Source organism: Thalassophryne amazonica, chromosome 8 (genome assembly GCF_902500255.1).
Source record: "Thalassophryne amazonica chromosome 8, fThaAma1.1, whole genome shotgun sequence".
Lineage (NCBI taxonomy): Eukaryota > Metazoa > Chordata > Actinopteri > Batrachoidiformes > Batrachoididae > Thalassophryne > Thalassophryne amazonica.
Window position 1 is genome coordinate 7,410,448 of NC_047110.1, and position 17,717 is coordinate 7,428,164.

Consider the following 17,717-nt stretch of genomic DNA (forward strand, 5'->3'; position numbering starts at 1 on the left):
TGAAATGCAAACTACAACAACTCGACATCAGATACAGCCTGGCCTTTCCCGCAACACTACACTTCACATGGAGAGGGAAGAGTGTGAGTTTCAACTCGGCTGAAGCGGTGGAGGAGTTTATTGAGCAGCATAGACCGTGAAAATATTGATGCAGGAACTGTGCTGATGGATAAAGGTGAGCAAGCAACCAAACTCTGTGATGTACTGTATACAAGTGTACCCTCTGATGAGAAGTGTGTGGGCTGGGGAATCTCCGCACGGACTTCACAGGAGCGGCGTTAACCCCACGGACTTATTTGAAAGTTGGTTTTGTTTTTGGTATTTTTTTGTTTTTCTTTTTCGTTTCTTATGAGCAGACCTCAATGTTCAGGACTGACTGTGGAGAGGCACTCAGAAACTATGTTTAGAATTTATGCTTTTTCGTTTATGTAAAAGAGTTCAATGTTTGAGAAAATATTCTAGTAGAGAAGAGTGCGTGATAATTCACAGTCAGGAATGCAAAATATGCAAATGTTTATTGATCTGTGGGTCTAGGAAGGCACTGATTTCTAATACATGGCTTTATAAATTCTTTTTTCTTTTTAACATATACCAAGCTGGATAATGTCTGGTAAACTTGTTAAATGTGTGTCATGGACCTACGCGGCCCTTGCATTCGCAGGGCTTCTGTGTGTTCCGAGGTTGAACAAAACGTCTGTGGGGTATAGGACCTTCTCCTACCGTGGTCTGACTCTGGAACAATCTACCTGCAGTTATTAGGCAGTCTGACATGGTGGAGACTTTTAAATCAAGACTGAAAACCCACTTTTTTAGATTGTCTTATCATTAATCTAATTTGTTTTTATGTTTTCCTTGTAATTTCTTTTTATTCTACTGTGTTTTATCTTTTTTGTGCCCTTCTTGATTTTAAATTACCTTGTGTTATGAATTGTGTGACGTGCCTTGGGGCGACTCTGTCGTGAGATGGCACAATATAAATTAATAAATTGAAATTGATGGAACATAAATGGGTGTTGTAGCCCTGTTAAAAGAAGGAAGGTACTAACCTATTTAAAAAACAACCAACTTGATTTAGCTTTTATACAAGAAACCCACTTGCAAAGTACAGAGGTAGAGAAATTTAAGGTTGGATGGGTGGGCCAAATTTTTCACAGCTGTTTTTCTAGCAAAAGTAATGGAGTGTTGATCTTGGTCCAAAAGAATATACAATTTAGGTCATCAAAGAAAACTAAAGATGTTGAAGGGAGAATTATCTGTATTGAGACAGTAATGGAAGGAACCCCTGTTGTCTTGTGTAACATTTTATACACCTAACCAAAAACCAACCGTGACCAAACCAATACGTGACCTATTTGAAGATGGTGTATTATTATCATATGATCAGTTGCAGCAACAATATAATCTGATGGGTAGCGATAACTTCTGGAAATATTTACAAATTAGGAGCTGCATTGGTTCAGTACCATGCAGTCTCTGTGATAAAGTACAAATTTTGTAAAGCTCCCATTGATAAAGCGCAGGACTTTTCAATTCTATAAAGTTGCTAGTCTTGCCATTAGTAACGATACTAATAGTCTGAAAGGAAGATGGCAAAAAGACTTGGGTCATGACTATAACCCGTTAAGTGGGAAAAAATAATGGCAGAGTGTGGTAAAGACGTGAGAGAGGCCAGGAGTAAAATTACACATTACAATGTCTTGCAGAGGTAATATTTTACTCCATCAAGATTAATCAGAATGAAACTGTTGGGGGATGATTTGTGCTGGAAATGTAGAAGGGAAAGGGGAACTTTTATTCATTGTATTTGGGATTGCTCGCTCGTCACACCTCTTTGGGAGAAGGTCATATATATTTTAAGTAGCTGGCTTGGTTTAGCTATACCATTCAGTCCAGAGATTTGTCTATTGGGAGACAAAAGCTATCTTCCAAATGTCTCAAAAAATATTTTTCAGTGGTTTTGATTACAACTTGTCGAATTATTTTGAGAAACTAGAAGACTCCGACTATACCCAGTATTCGAGAATGGGCCACTGTAATGATTGAAACTGTTTCATATGAAAGTATGCTAAGAAGGTTAGCTGAGGGTGTGAATGAAACAGACAGCATTTCATTCTGGGACTATCTGAAAGTAGAAGAGGCACATGACTAAAAACATTGTCCCCTAGATCAGACTGTATTCTTGTATTTTATTTTCTATATGTAATGCATCGTTCTGTGAATACCATGTACCATGATTGTGAAAAGTTAATAAATACTGGAATATAAAAAAACTTAAAACATTTAAGTTTTGTGTAAATAGCAACAGGGAAATGATTTTAAATGTTTTAATACCCTTATTTATTTATTTACCACATAATTATCTTCATATAGATGAAGCATCCAGTTGTTTAATTCAGCTTTTGAACACCTTAGGGCCCACCACGTGTCCCTCCCGACGTCGGCTCAGTGTTTTTGTGGTTTGCTTATACAAGCTGTTCCTCCGTGATTTGCACAACCCCAATTCCAATGAAGTTGGGACATTGTGTAAAATGTAAATAAAAACAGAATACAGTGGTCTCTCGCTATAACGCGGTTCACCTTTCGCGGCCTGGCAGTTTCGCGGATTTTCGTCCAATTTTACATGCTTTTTTTTTACAGCGCATTGTGTTCTGCAAAAAATAATGATGTCTACTTCTCACATTTCACCTATTGCGGGTTATTTTTAGAATGTAACTGCCACGATAAACGAGGGACCACTGTAGACTGATTTGCAAATCCTCTTCAACATAAATTCAATTGAATACACCACAAAGACAAGATATTTAATGTTCAAACTGATAAACTTTATTGTTTTTGTGCAAATATTTGCTCATTTTGAAATGGATGCCTGCAACACGTTTCAAAAAAGCTGGGACAGTGGTATTTTTACCACTGTTACATCACCTTTCCTTCTAATAACACTCAATAAGCGTTTGGGAACTGAGGACACTAATTGTTGAAGCTTTGTAGGTGGAATTCTTTCCCATTCTTGCTTGATGTACGACTTCAGTTGTTCAACAGTCCGGGGTCTCTGTTGTATTTTGCTCTTCATAATGTGCCACACATTTTCAATGGGCGACAGGTCTGGACTGCAGGCAGGCCAGTCTAGTACCCGCACTCTTTAATTACGAAGCCATGCTGTTGTAACACGTGCAGAATGTGGCTTGGCATTGTCTTGCTGAAATAAGGAGGGACGTCCCTGAAAAAGATGTTGCTTGGATGGCAGCATGTGTTGCTCCAAAACCTGGATGAACCTTTCAGCATTGATGGTGCCATCACAGATGTGTAAGTTGTCCATGCCATGGGCACTAACACACACCCATACCATCACAGATGCTGGCTTTTGAACTTTGCACTGGTAACAATCTGGATGCTCTTTTGTCCGGAGGACACAACGTCCATGATTTCCAAAAACAATTTGAAATGTGGACTCATCAGACCACAGCACACTTTTCCACTTTGCGTCTGTCCATTTCAAATGACCTCGGGCTCAGAGAAGGTGGCGGTGTTTCTGGATCTTGTTGATGTATGACTTTTGCTTTGCATGGTAGAGTTTTAACTTGCACTTGTAGATGTAGCGACAAACTGTGTTAACTGACAATGGTTTTCTGAAGTGTTCCTGAGCCCACACGGTAAGATCCTTTACACAATGATGTCGGTTTTTAATACAGTGCCGCCTGAGGGAATGAAGGTCACGGGCATTCAATGTTGGTTTTTGGCCTTGCTGCTTACCTGTAGAAAGTTCTCCAGATTCTCTGAATCTTCTGATTATATTATGGACTGTAGATGATAGAATCCCTAAATTCCTTGCAACTGAATGTTGAGAAACATTGTTCTTAAACTGCTGGACTATTTTTTTTCATGCAGTTGTTCACAAAGTGGTGATCCTCACCCCATCTTTGCTTGTGAACAGCTGAGCCTTTTGGGGATGCTCCTTTTATACCCAATCATGACACTCACCTGTTTCCAATTAGGTGTTCTTTGAGCATTCATCAACTTTCCCAGTCTTTTGTTGCCCCGTCCCAACTTTTTTGAAACGTGTTGCAGGCATCCATTTCAAAATGAGCAAATATTTGCACAAAAACAATAAAGTTTATCAGTATGAACATTAAATATCTTGTCTTTGTGGTGTATTCAATTGAATATAGGTTGAAGAGGATTTGCAAATCATTGTATTCTATATTTATTTACATTTTACACAACGTCACAACTTCATTGGAATTGGGGTTGTACTATGTGTGAAGGGGCCCTTACATTTGTTAACTTTACCTTTATCATAAAACAGACAAAGGCAGAGTTTTGAAGGCCACACCTGTGTGAAGATACAGTAAATATCTGAAGATGTAATTGACAGATTCTGAAAAAATTCTGTGGCAAGATGTGAGAAAAACACGTGTTCTCATCTATCACCTCATGGAACCACCTTCAGAGTGAGTTTGTCACCTTGTGTTCACATTTCTGGTCAATGGGAAGCTTCATCCACTCGCTGTCATCCCCCATAGTGGCCACTCAGGGGGGGGGGGCGGGCTTCCCCAGGATGATTCAACTGGAAAACAAGGACAGCACCAGGATTAAAGACTGTCCACTGGCGGTGTAATGATACACAAAAATCACGGTTCGGTACGTACCTCGGTTTTGAGATCACGGTTCGGTTCATTTTCGGTACAGCATGCGAACAAAATGCAAAACCTAAATTTGCTTGGTGTTTAAACCAACAATTTACTGTAACATTATACAAACAGGAAAATAAAATATTTGCAAAGTGCTGCCTCGTAATAAGTTAAATAAAATGTTCTCAAATAAACAACAAATGTATGAAATATTATAAAAAATTAAATTGAAATGAAGCTCAGCACAACAGTTGAAGCCCTGTTCAATTTTATTCAACTTTCATATTTTTTGCCAGAAAAATTAACTTGTCCAAAACTGTCACACTAAGGATTTTTTTTTTTTTTGCAAAATGAATGTTAAAAAAATCCCTTTACTTTTGTAAAATTGATTTTATTTTCTAACTGTTCATTTAACGTTTGATAATATATCTTTTTAAATAAAGTTTTGAAAACAAACATTGTGGGAGAGGCAGAAAAGTGAGTAAATCCACCTTTAAAGTATTTCGAACCACAAATAAACTTGATTCTTAGTTTGTTTATTTATTTTGCCATTACAATTGGCCATCACTTATTAAAATAAAGTAACTTCTCAAGGTCAGGGCTTCTCAAAGTCTGGGGACTATTTTAATCACAGCGCAGCAAACAAGGTCAATATACTGAGCAAGTCCGAGTGAAGAGGATTGTAGATATCCCTCTGCTCAGCGCTTTACAGGCTGCAGCGCTGCACAGGAGACGGAGACCAACTCCCACTCTGTGACAACAGAGACTTTCACTTTCAGTCACCAAACATCAGAAAAGTCTCCAGTAACACCAGAAAAAGTAGCTAGATTTGTCACTAGTCACTTTTGAGGAAATAAGTTGTCAAGAGGGTTTGGAAATTCGCCAGATTTAGCGAGAAAGTCACTAAGTTGGCAATACTGAATGTATACACACGCAACGCGAACTCACCCGTGCACAGCCCTGTACCGAACCGAATGTCCCGTACCGAAACGGTTCAATACAAATACATGTATCGTTACACCCTTACTGTCCACACAAAACTGGTATGTTGCCATGTTGCCAAAGAACCCAGTCCCAGTCAACTCCATCACCCTGTCTGACTCCCCAGTTGCCACTGTGGTGTCCTTCCGGTACGTGGGGATCACCATCACCCAGGACCTCAAGTGGGAGCTGAACGTCAGGTCTCTCATCAAGACAGCACAGCAGAGGATGTACTTTGTGCGGCAGCAAAGGAAGTTCAACCTGCCTAAAACAAAGATGACGCACTTCTCCGCTGTCATCATTGAGTCTATCATCTCCTCCTTCATCACGCTGCTGCTACTGCTAAGGACAGGAGCAAACTGCAGCGTATCATCCACGCCACAGAGAAGTTAATCAACTGCAATATGTCATTCCTACAGGACCTGTACACCTCCAGGGCCTTGACGCGAGCAAGGAAGTTGGTGGCTGATCCCTCTCACACAGGCCAGGACACAAACTTTTGTTACCCTCCCCTCTGGCACATGGCTGAGGTCCATTAGGACCAAAACCTCAAGAGACAAAAACAGCTACTTTCTATCCACAGCTAAATGATAAATGGACTGCATTTATATAGCACTTTTACAAATATCTGTGTTTAGTGCTGTTGCTGTGGCTCTGGCCAAAAAAAAAAAAAAAAACTGCTTTACTGCACAAAAGCTCCTTCCAGAAGGCAGCAGGTGGAACAAGTGGTGTCCGAGGTTCAGTGTGACTCATCAGAGAAGAGTAAAAAAAGAAAATTCTTTCAGCTTCTTGCTTTTTACTCAGGGGTCACCACAGCAGATCAGGTAAAGATCTTCATGTTGTTTTGCCACTACTGTTAATCCAGATGCTCTCCCCTGCCGCAATACCTCACTGCACAGAGAATGGACACGAGTGGTCTTGAAAGGACGCTTCTCTTTTGAAAGCAAGCGCATTAACCACTTGGAAATCAGGTTCACTTCATAACATGCACTTACACTGCAAAGCACAAGCACGTGACTGTTTAATGCACATACAGGGAGGAGCTCACTTCATATTGAACCTAATCCTGCAAAATAAGATCTAGACAATCTCATCTACATCCAAACAAAACACTGCAGCACATCACAAGAAGGCCTGCATGTACAAAACAAATCCAGTGCAACTGTCCAAAACAAATAAAATCCGTTCATGTACACCTTCATTCGAGAGTTATGAATGTAACTACGGTTCTATGAATTCCGGATGACCTGGATAACTACATGTGCGCAGCACAGAGGTCGAGAATATATACCAACAAAGTCACACCATTGAATGTGACCTGGGTGACGTCACTGGTTGTCTTTATATACCAGACGCACCCAGCGCTCGCTTCTTTTCGGAATGAACTCGCAAGACTCTGAGTGACAAGCAACTCTGGCGGTCATCCGGAATTCATAGAACCGTAGATACATTCGTAACTCTCGTTCTATTTCATTCCTCCTGACCGCCAGAGGGCGGTGCTTTAGCACCTGGATGACTTAATACCAACAAGGTCACGAAGAGTCACACTCACCTCGCATCAACAGAGGGGAGTGGAGGCAGACAACACCGCCGAAGTCACCGCAGGAAGAGCGGCCACATTCAGTCTGTAATAGCGGGCGAAGGTACAGGACGAAGCCCACGTAGCAGCAGCACAAATATCACTCAAAGGGACACCTCTCAGTGCAGCCCAGAAGGTGGACACCCCTCTGGTGGAATGGCATGTAACCTTAGGAGGCTGAAGACCTCTGGACTTGTATACTTGTAAAATGGCATCCACGACCCAATGCGAGAGTCGCTGCTTTGAGACAGCACAGCCTCTTTTGTGATCACCATAACACACAAACAGGGCATCTGTTTTCCGGATCCCGACAGTCGCACTAATGTACTGCTTCAACATTCAGACAGGACACAGGGAACCTGAAACAGATAATCCTGGATCAGAATGCAGGACATACACAGCCAAGGAAACTGGCTTTTTAACATGAAAAGTTGAAATTCTCTTGGGTAAAAAGGACGGATTAGGCCACAGCGTAACCCCAGATTCGTCAGAATTCCATTGCAAACAGTCCCCAGCGACTGAGAGGGCATGGAGCTCTCCCACCCGCATAGCCGAAGACAGTGCAAGTAGAAAAGCAGTCTTCACTGACACCCATTTAAGATCAGCACTTTCAACTGGTTCCAAAGGGGATCAAATTAAACCTTCCAGGACTAGAGGAAGGTCCCATGAAGGTACGCGTGCAAGCCTTGGAGGCCGCAAACGTAGAGCACCTTTCAAAAAACAACACACTAAGAGGTGTGAACCCACTGACCGGCCATCAACGTAGACGTGCTGGGCAGAGATTGCAGCAACATAAACCTTCAAGGTAGCAACAGAAAGTCCTTTCTCCAGCAGTTCTTGTAAATATGTGAGGAGAATAGGCACAGGGCAATGCTCCGGGTCTAACTTTTGTTTCTCACACCACCGCGTAAACAGCTTCCATCTGTTGTCATACAAAGCCCTGGTAGAAGCAGCACATGAATTAAGGATAGTCTGAACAACAGCCTGGTCACAAGAACTTAACAAGGAGTCTGGCCCCTCAACGGCCACACATACAGTTGAAGGCGTTCTGGGTGAGGGTGCCAAATCCTCCCCTGTAGCTGTGACAACAAATCCTTCTACTCCGGGAGAGCCCAAGGTTCTCCCTCAAGGAGTTTGTAAATCATGGGAAACCAAATCCTCCCAGGCCAGAATGGAGCAACCAGCAGCACCCTGTGGCTGCTCTGATCTATCCTGTGCAGTGTCAACATCAGCAGCGGGAGAGGAGGGAAGGCATAAAGGAGGCAATCCGGCCACGGGTGAGCCAATGCATCCTGCCCCAGCGGGCTGTCTGGTTCCAAGAGGGAGTACCATCATGGGCAATGTGTCGAGGTGCTTGAAGCAAAAGTCCACTTCCGCTGCACCATATTTCTGCCAGATCATTTGGACCACAATCGGGTTCAGTCTCCACTCTCCCGGTGGTGGTTTCTGTCTGGAGAGTAAATCCGCTGCGTTGTTCTGTACACCGGGCAGATGAACTGCTCTGACACTCTGAAGGCGAGGCAACGCCCATAAGAGAAGCTTCCGAGTTTCTGCCAATGAGTGATTGGACCTGGTGCCCCCCTGATGGTTTATGTGATAGACTGTTGACGTGTTGTCCGACCAGACAAGAACATGTCTTCCTCTCAGGGCTGGGAGGAAATGTTTGAGAGCCAGTCACACAGCGCGAAGCTCCAGCACGTTTATGTGTTGGAGTCTCTCCTGGGGACTCCAGACACCCCTCACCATCCTGTGATTCCACACGGCCCCCCAACCTTTGAGTGATGCATCTATAACAACCACCTCTCGGCGAGAAAGAACAGAGCCTAGAGGGACACCCTTGCAGATGAAGTCCACGTTCCCCCAGGGTTTGAGGTGCAGAAGGCACTGGTTGGAGAGTCGCACAAGCCTGTGCTGATGCAACGTCGAGTTGAGGCCTAGGTTGTTGATCCAAATCTGTAGGGGACGTAAGAACAGAAGTCCCAAAAGGTACCACTAGCGACATTGCAGTCAATCTGCCCATCAACCGGAGCAGCAAACCAAAAGGCAGCGTCACAACCCGTTGAATGTGTGAGACGAGACGAATTACATCGTCCACTCTTCCAGGCCAAGTATTTGGACCTGCGGCCCAACAAACTTTGGAGCCGCAGGTCCAAATACTTGGCCTGGAAGAACCGGCAGCGAACGGAGTGTGCCTCCGCAGGATTCGGAAAGGGGGGACTGCGCAAGCCACACCTGACGTCTAGTGATGGTAAGGGTTGACATCAGTCTGCCAAGCTCTCTGGACATATAAGCAAAGGTTTGGAGTGAGGCATCACTAAGACTTTGCGTAGCATCATCAACCTCTGCCTCCCTCAAAGACTTTGAGAGGGCAAGGGCTAAATGGGACAGTGAGTTGCCTAGGCGACCAATGCAAGCAGCTATGTCACAGCTTTTGGTGAGGAGGTCATCAGTGACCCTACACTGAGGGCGTGGGCAGCGGGCATCCGGCCAAGCAGCATCAGCTGGAGCCACAACCAGGTTCGCAATAATGCTGTCAACGGCGGGCATACGGTTCAGACCATACTGCACTGAATCACACATAGAGCTAAGGGCTCTGCAGTCCTGTGATAGATGGGTCAATGATTTGGGGTCCGCCCAACATCGGTGGAGCTCCTCGATATATGGTTGTGAAACTGGAACGTTGAACCCAGGCTTCTGAGTGACTTTGAAAAAGGCACTTGAAGCGGTGGTTTCTGCAGGGGGATTGTCGACCCCAAGCCTGGATAAAGCCAACTGAACAGCTTGCTTGACAAAGGATAGTCCAGGTTCGGTTTGCGGCAGGGACTCTGCCTCGGAGGTATGAGAGCCTACTAATGAATGGCTTGGAGAAAGACTCCTCTCATCCTCATCCTCCACACAGTTTATATCACTTGTCATGTACAAGGAATCAGTTGCAGCAATAGACACGACATCGTCCTCCTGCTGAGTAACTACATTGGTCTGATCAGCCTCATTAGGGATAGCAGGAACTGTCACTGCATCCTTAGGCTGTAGATTCAGAAGCAAGGACTTAATCTGAGCAAACTCAGAAGTCAACGTTTCGACCTTTTCAGCCAAAGCATGGTCATGAGTAACCTTCTTAGCAGAAGGGGCTCCTGCATGTGGGCGTTTACGGCGCTTTGGGTCCTTCCTGGGGCTGGAGGCCAAAGTCGCACTAGATATTCCACTTTCCAATGCCGCAAGTCTAGCAGATCTCTCTGCCAGTGGCATGCTGGCACAATTAAGGCAGGCATCGCCAGTCAGGGCTTCCCTCAGGTGTCCCATCCCAAGACAGGAGGGGCAAAACATATGTCCATCATCTGGGCTCAAGGGAGCCAAACAGGTACTACAACCATGCAACAAAGGCCCTGTCAACATTGTGGACTACGTGCAGATGGCTAACGCAAGCCCTGATGGTTACAAATGGAAAGACAAAGCGTGAATCACACGCAGTGTAAATAGTAACACGAGGCACGGAGCGTGAAGCACTCACAGCCGCAGACTCGACACGAGGCACGGAGCGTGAAGCACTCACAGCCGTAGACTCGACACGAGGCACGGAGCGTGAAGCACTCACAGCCGCAGACTCGACACGAGGCACGGAGCGTGAAGCACTCACAGCCGCAGACTCGACACGAGGCACGGAGTGTGAAGCACTCACAGCCGCAGACTCGACACGAGGCACGGAGCGTGAAGCACTCCAGCCGCAGACTCGACACGAGGCACGGAGCTTGAAACACTCACAGTGTAAAAGCTAATACAAGGCCTGGAGCATGAAACACTCACAGCCACAGAAATAACACGATGCACACAGCCGAAAAAACTCACAGCCCAAGTGCTAAGTCACTTAGAGCAACGACGACAACACTGAGCTGTTAAACTTAGCAAATGGCGGCAGTGCAGACAAAGTACTTCAAGGAGTGGAAAACACTCATGGCAAGCCCAACACAGTACACTATACTGGTTCTGATACACACACTACCACGTAGTTAACGGGGTTAGCGACACAACTAAACAAATAGCCAGCTTTCATCGAAACAACACAGTTAATGTGCACAGAGGAAAATATCCAGCAGGGCAGCGGCAAGGCGCGCACCCGGCGTTTAGGAAGGTGTACTCACGACAGGCATCAGTCAAAGAATACAAAAAACGGTGAAGCCGTGTCTCGCAGCCTCTGGAGGACGTGTGCAGTGCATGTAGCTCCAACCGAAGGTGGGTTGTGAGGCTACAAGCGAGAGCGGCAATCGCAGCTAAATGTGTTCTCAACCTCTAAGAATGCGAGAATGTAGAAAAGAAGCGAGCGCTGGGTGCGTCTGGTATATAAAGACAACCAGTGACGTCACCCAGGTCACATTCAATGGTGTGACTTTGTTGGTATATATTCTCGACCTCTGTGCTGCGCACATGTAGTTATCCAGGTGCTAAAGCACCGCCCTCTGGCGGTCAGGAGGAATGAAACAGAACTACTGTTATGCGAAGTTTCACTGAAATCCATTAACCGATTTAAGAAGAGTTTTGCTTATGGATGGACAGACGAAGCTTTTATTCTTATACCACAAAATAATAATAATAATAAAAAAAATTAAATTAAATTAAAAAATTTAAAAAAAAAATCAGTGGAGAAGAAACTTCATCTTCCAGCTAGCTTGTGAACGCCTTCCCCTAGGAAGACTCATGGGCTTTTCACGCCGTGCATGTTGGACGATTATTTTGCCGCATTTGCTTACATTCACTTGCATTGGACGCTACAACAATGCATCTGGATTTCTACATCACTATCTGGCTTTTTGAGGGAGCGATGAACAATCCCACAAATCGCCATCGTGAATTTGCGACAGGAAAAAGCGAAACGCTCAGTCTGCCAGTCATAACCACAATATTAAGAGAAAAAAGCAGTTCAGAACGAGTGACAGATATCACCTTGCTGGGAGAAGCTTTATTCAGCAATTGTTTGTAGTGAGGTCGGGCAGAACTGAAGTGACCGACCAGGCTAGACACCCGGTCAGAGACAGAGAGACAGCAGTCGGTGTGATCATGCAGACACACTCAATCCAAAATTCGTCACTTTTTGACATATACACACAGTGTGAGCAACGGAGTGTCTGCAAATTTGTCTGATGTGAGGAGCAATCAAAATAATATGTGGTAGTAGTCAGTGTTGCCACAGTTACTTTGAAAAAGTAATCCAATTACTGATTACTGATTACTCAGTTGGAAAAGTAACTAAGTTAGATTACTAGTTACTTTTTTAGTTACTTTCCCCAGCTGCCGACAACAACCCCCTGCCATCTCAACATGACAATAATACTTGTTTTGCCAAAACTCACTTTATAGTCATGCTTTCTTGACTTCAATGAAAATAAATACTTGTTTTATAAAAAGTAAAATAAAGACCTCTTTCTTGACCTCATATTTAACTGTTGACATCACTGTAACAGTAAAACTTGAAATTTCTAACCTACATTGTTTATAAATGTAACTATTAAATTTTTTCTAACATTTAAATTCTCTCTAAACATTTTACTTGTTGAAATTATTATTTTAAGTAGTAGTAGTAGTAGTTGTAGTGAAAAAAAAAACGGCTTCAAAACTGGACCTTTAATCTAGGGGTGTTGTGGGGAGGCACATCCCTGCCCCACGCCCCCATTCCATCTGGATTTGCCCCTGCCTTGGCGTTTGGGCACAAAGAATGGATTACATTTATTTATGCAGGAAACATGACCAGATTTACAGGTAAGAAAGTTTTATTGTGTTTTCACATCATGTGGTCCTCAGAAAGAGAGTTTAGGTGTATTTGAGTGGAAAATAGTGTTAGTCGTTGACGTGCCTGAAGCGTGGCGGAGGACCAGCTATTTTTAGCAGCAGATACGGAGCGGCTCAGAGAAAAAAAAAAAGCATAAAAATGTCTTTGTAAAGCTCAGTGCATTTGTGCTGTTGTCACTGCTTTAAGAGGTGAGGACAAGTTGTAGCTGCTGCCCGGGAGCTGCTGCAAAAAACCGTGGATGAAAAGCTCGCAGCTCACTTAAAGTGGGCAGTTCAGTCTTCCTGCCCACGGACCACGTTTAATGCTGCTATCGACCCACAATGCAAAAATAATAGTAACGCACAGTGACTTGGAGAAGTAACTTTAATCTGATTACTGATTTGGAAAGATTAACGCGTTAGATTACTCGTTACTAAAAAAAGTGGTCATATCACTGGTGGTAGTGCACCCCTGAACAGTTACGATTTATCGGCTAATGGTGAGCTGAGTGAATGTTTTAGACTTGTAAATTGTCTGATCTATTTTTACTTTTACCAAATAAATCGACACTATAGTTATTTTTAGCTATTACTGCTGTGACTACAAGAACAGTCTCAACTTTAGTCAAGATGTTTGTCACATGCAAATATACAATATGTAAAATGCAGTGAAAAGTGTCTTTGTACCTGCACTGACAAAATGAAATCACAAGTTACCCTCAGCTGTTCTCGCCAATTTGGAAGAAGGAAAAATGCAATAAGTGCAAAAATTCCTCATGAGTTCAACCTGGCACTGTGAGTGTTGGCAGCTTGTGCCATTTGATGCGAGGTCATTGTTCCTCCGTTTTGTAAAACGTGTATGCTTCACAAAGCTCAAAAGGGAATTTAAAATCATCTCTCCAGCCAAGGTTCTCACACTCTGGTATCACTTCTGTGTCCATGTATGCATTTTGCAAATCATCATACTGTTCCAAAATCTCATCAATAAACTCATAGTTGATGTTAGGTGACTGTGACCGTATAGGAAAAAAGAAGTCCAACACGTCGCAGAAGAAAATCAAGAATGTGGTGTTGGCAGCCGATGTATTGAGGTTCATCAAATCCCTTGTCTCGAAATGTTCTCTGAAGCCTGGCTACAACACCATTTTTGCGACCAGTATTGACTGCTGTTGTGTCAGAGATGATCATCTGAATAATACTGTTATATTTTATCTGTTATCAATTTTATCAATTTTACCTTTATTTTTTATTTCTTTTAATTATTGTTTATTAATATATTTTAGCAATATTTATTTGTATATATTTTCTTGTTATTTCTTGATACTTGCTAATTCTTTTCTTGTTACGTTATTTTTTACATAGTATTGTGTAAACTCATGTATTTTTAAAAGTGATGTGGTGCTAGGTGCGGGAGATTTTTTCATGATCCAATGAAATAAACTTCAAAAAAGTGATCTATGGGTAAAAGTTCATCAAATGCAACATCAGGAAAACGAAAGTTTTGAAAAAGGTTACACACACACACACACACACACACACACACACACACACACATATATATACACATACATATATACACACATACACACACACACACACACACACACACATATATATACACACATACACACACACACACACACACACATATATATACACACATACACACACACACACACACATATATAGACGGTGCCTGCTCCCAGACCACCAATAACTAGCAAAAATCTATTTAAGCATAAAAATTCAAAAAGAAAAAATAATATAGCACCTTCAATTGCACCACAGACTAAAACAGTTAAATGTGGTCTATTAAACATTAGGTCTCTTTCTTCTAAGTCCCTGTTGGTAAATGATATAATAATTGATCAACGTATTGATTTATTCTGCCTAACAGAAACTTGGTTACAGCAGGATGAATATGTTAGTTTAAATGAGTCAACACCCCCGAGTCACACTAACTGTCAGAATGCTCGTAGCACGGGCCGGGGCGGAGGATTAGCAGCAATCTTCCATTCCAGCTTATTAATTAATCAAAAACCTAGACAGAGCTTTAATTCATTTGAAAGCTTGTCTCTTAGTCTTGTCCATCCAAATTGGAAGTCCCAAAAACCAGTTTTATTTGTTATTATCTATCGTCCACCTGGTCGTTACTGTGAGTTTCTCTGTGAATTTTCAGACCTTTTGTCTGACTTAGTGCTTAGCTCAGATAAGATAATTATAGTGGGCGATTTTAACATCCACACAGATGCTGAGAATGACAGCCTCAACACTGCATTTAATCTATTATTAGACTCTATCGGCTTTGCTCAAAAAGTAAATGAGTCCACCCACCACTTTAATCATATTTTAGATCTTGTTCTGACTTATGGTATGGAAATAGAAGACTTAACAGTATTCCCTGAAAACTCCCTTTTGTCTGATCATTTTTTAATAACATTTACATTTACCCTGATGGACTACCCTGCAGTGGGGAATAAGTTTCATTACACTAGAAGTCTTTCAGAAAGCGCTGTAACTAGGTTTAAGGATATGATTCCTTCTTTATGTTCTCTAATGTCATATACCAACACAGAGCAGAGTAGCTACCTAAACTCTGTAAGGGAGTTAGAGTATCTTGTCAATAGTTTTACATCCTCATTGAAGACAACTTTGGATGCTGTAGCTCCTCTGAAAAAGAGAGCTTTAAATCAGAAGTGTCTGACTCCGTGGTATAACTCACAAACTCGTAGCTTAAAGCAGATAACCCGTAAGTTGGAGAGGAAATGGCGTCTCACTAATTTAGAAGATCTTCACTTAGCCTGGAAAAAGAGTTTGTTGCTCTATAAGAAAGCCCTTCGTGAAGCTAGGACATCTTTCTACTCATCACTAATTGAAGAAAATAAGAACAACCCCAGGTTTCTTTTCAGCACTGTAGCCAGGCTGACAAAGAGTCAGAGCTCTATTGAGCTGAGTATTCCATTAACTTTAACTAGTAATGACTTCATGACTTTCTTTGCTAACAAAATTTTGACTATTAGAGAAAAAATTACTCATAACCATCCCAAAGATGTATCGTTATCTTTGGCTGCTTTCAGTGATGCCGGTATTTGGTTAGACTCTTTCTCTCCGATTGTTCTGTCTGAGTTATTTTCATTAGTTACTTCATCCAAACCATCAACATGCTTATTAGACCCCATTCCTGCCAGGCTGCTCAAGGAAGTCCTACCATTATTTAATGCTTCAGTCTTAAATATGATCAATCTATCTTTGTTAGTTGGTTATGTACCACAGGCCTTTAAGGTGGCAGTAATTAAACCATTACTTAAAAAGCCATCACTTGACCCAGCTATCTTAGCTAATTATAGGCCAATCTCCAACCTTCCTTTTCTCTCAAAGATTCTTGAGAGGGTAGTTGTAAAACAGCTAACTGATCACCTGCAGAGGAATGGTCTATTTGAAGAGTTTCAGTCAGGTTTTAGAATTCATCATAGTACAGAAACAGCATTAGTGAAGGTTACAAATGATCTTCTTATGGCTTCGGACAGTGGACTTATCTCTGTGCTTGTTCTGTTGGACCTCAGTGCTGCTTTTGATACTGTTGACCATAAAATTTTATTACAGAGATTAGAGCATGTCATAGGTATTAAAGGCATTGCGCTGCGGTGGTTTGAATCATATTTGTCTAATAGATTACAGTTTGTTCATGTAAATGGGGAATCTTCTTCACAGACTAAAGTTAATTATGGAGTTCCACAAGGTTCTGTGCTAGGACCAATTTTATTCACTTTATACATGCTTCCCTTGGGCAGTATTATTAGACGGTATTGCTTAAATTTTCATTGTTACGCAGATGATACCCAGCTTTATCTATCCATGAAGCCAGAGGATACGCACCAATTAGCTAAACTGCAGGATTGTCTTACAGACATAAAGACATGGATGACCTCTAATTTCCTGCTTTTAAACTCAGATAAAACTGAAGTTATTGTACTTGGCCCCACAAATCTTAGAAGCATGGTGTCTAACCAGATCGTTACTCTGGATGGCATTTCCCTGATCTCTAGTAATACTGTGAGAAATCTTGGAGTCATTTTTGATCAGGATATGTCATTCAAAGCGCATATTAAACAAATATGTAGGACTGCCTTTTTGCATTTACGCAATATCTCTAAAATCAGAAAGGTCTTGTCTCAGAGTGATGCTGAAAAACTAATTCATGCATTTATTTCCTCTAGGCTGGACTATTGTAATTCATTATTATCAGGTTGTCCTAAAAGTTCCCTAAAAAGCCTTCAGTTGGTTCAGAATGCTGCAGCTAGAGTACTGACGGGGACTAGCAGGAGAGAGCATATCTCACCCGTGTTGGTCTCCCTTCATTGGCTTCCTGTTAATGCTAGAATAGAATTTAAAATTCTTCTTCTTACTTATAAGGTTTTGAATAATCAGGTCCCATCTTATCTTAGGGACCTCGTAGTACCATATTACCCCATTAGAGCGCTTCGCTCTCAGACTGCGGGCTTACTTGTAGTTCCTAGGGTTTGTAAGAGTAGAATGGGAGGCAGAGCCTTCAGCTTTCAGGCTCCTCTCCTGTGGAACCAGCTCCCAATTCAGATCAGGGAGACAGATACCCTCTCTACTTTTAAGATTAGGCTTAAAACTTTCCTTTTCGCTAAGGCTTATAGTTAGGGCTGGATCGGGTGACCCTGGACCATCCCTTGGTTATGTTGCTTTAGACGTAGACTGTGTTTCATAATTATTGTATGGCCTTGCCTTGCAATGTGGAGCGC

The 17,717-nt window shown here is 42.4% G+C and overlaps 1 protein-coding gene across 3 annotated transcripts in view; it reads right to left on the reverse strand.

The window, feature by feature from the left end:
• The window catches only part of ckap5 (cytoskeleton associated protein 5), a 250,007-nt gene that overhangs the window by 209,205 nt on the left and 23,085 nt on the right, over positions 1-17,717 (reverse strand). For all 3 annotated transcript variants that reach the window (XM_034175712.1, XM_034175711.1, XM_034175713.1), the window contains exon 2: positions 4,462-4,564. In XM_034175712.1, coding sequence (XP_034031603.1) covers positions 4,462-4,518 — 57 coding nt within the window. In that variant the 5' untranslated portion in view covers positions 4,519-4,564. The remainder of the gene's footprint in view (positions 1-4,461; positions 4,565-17,717) is intronic.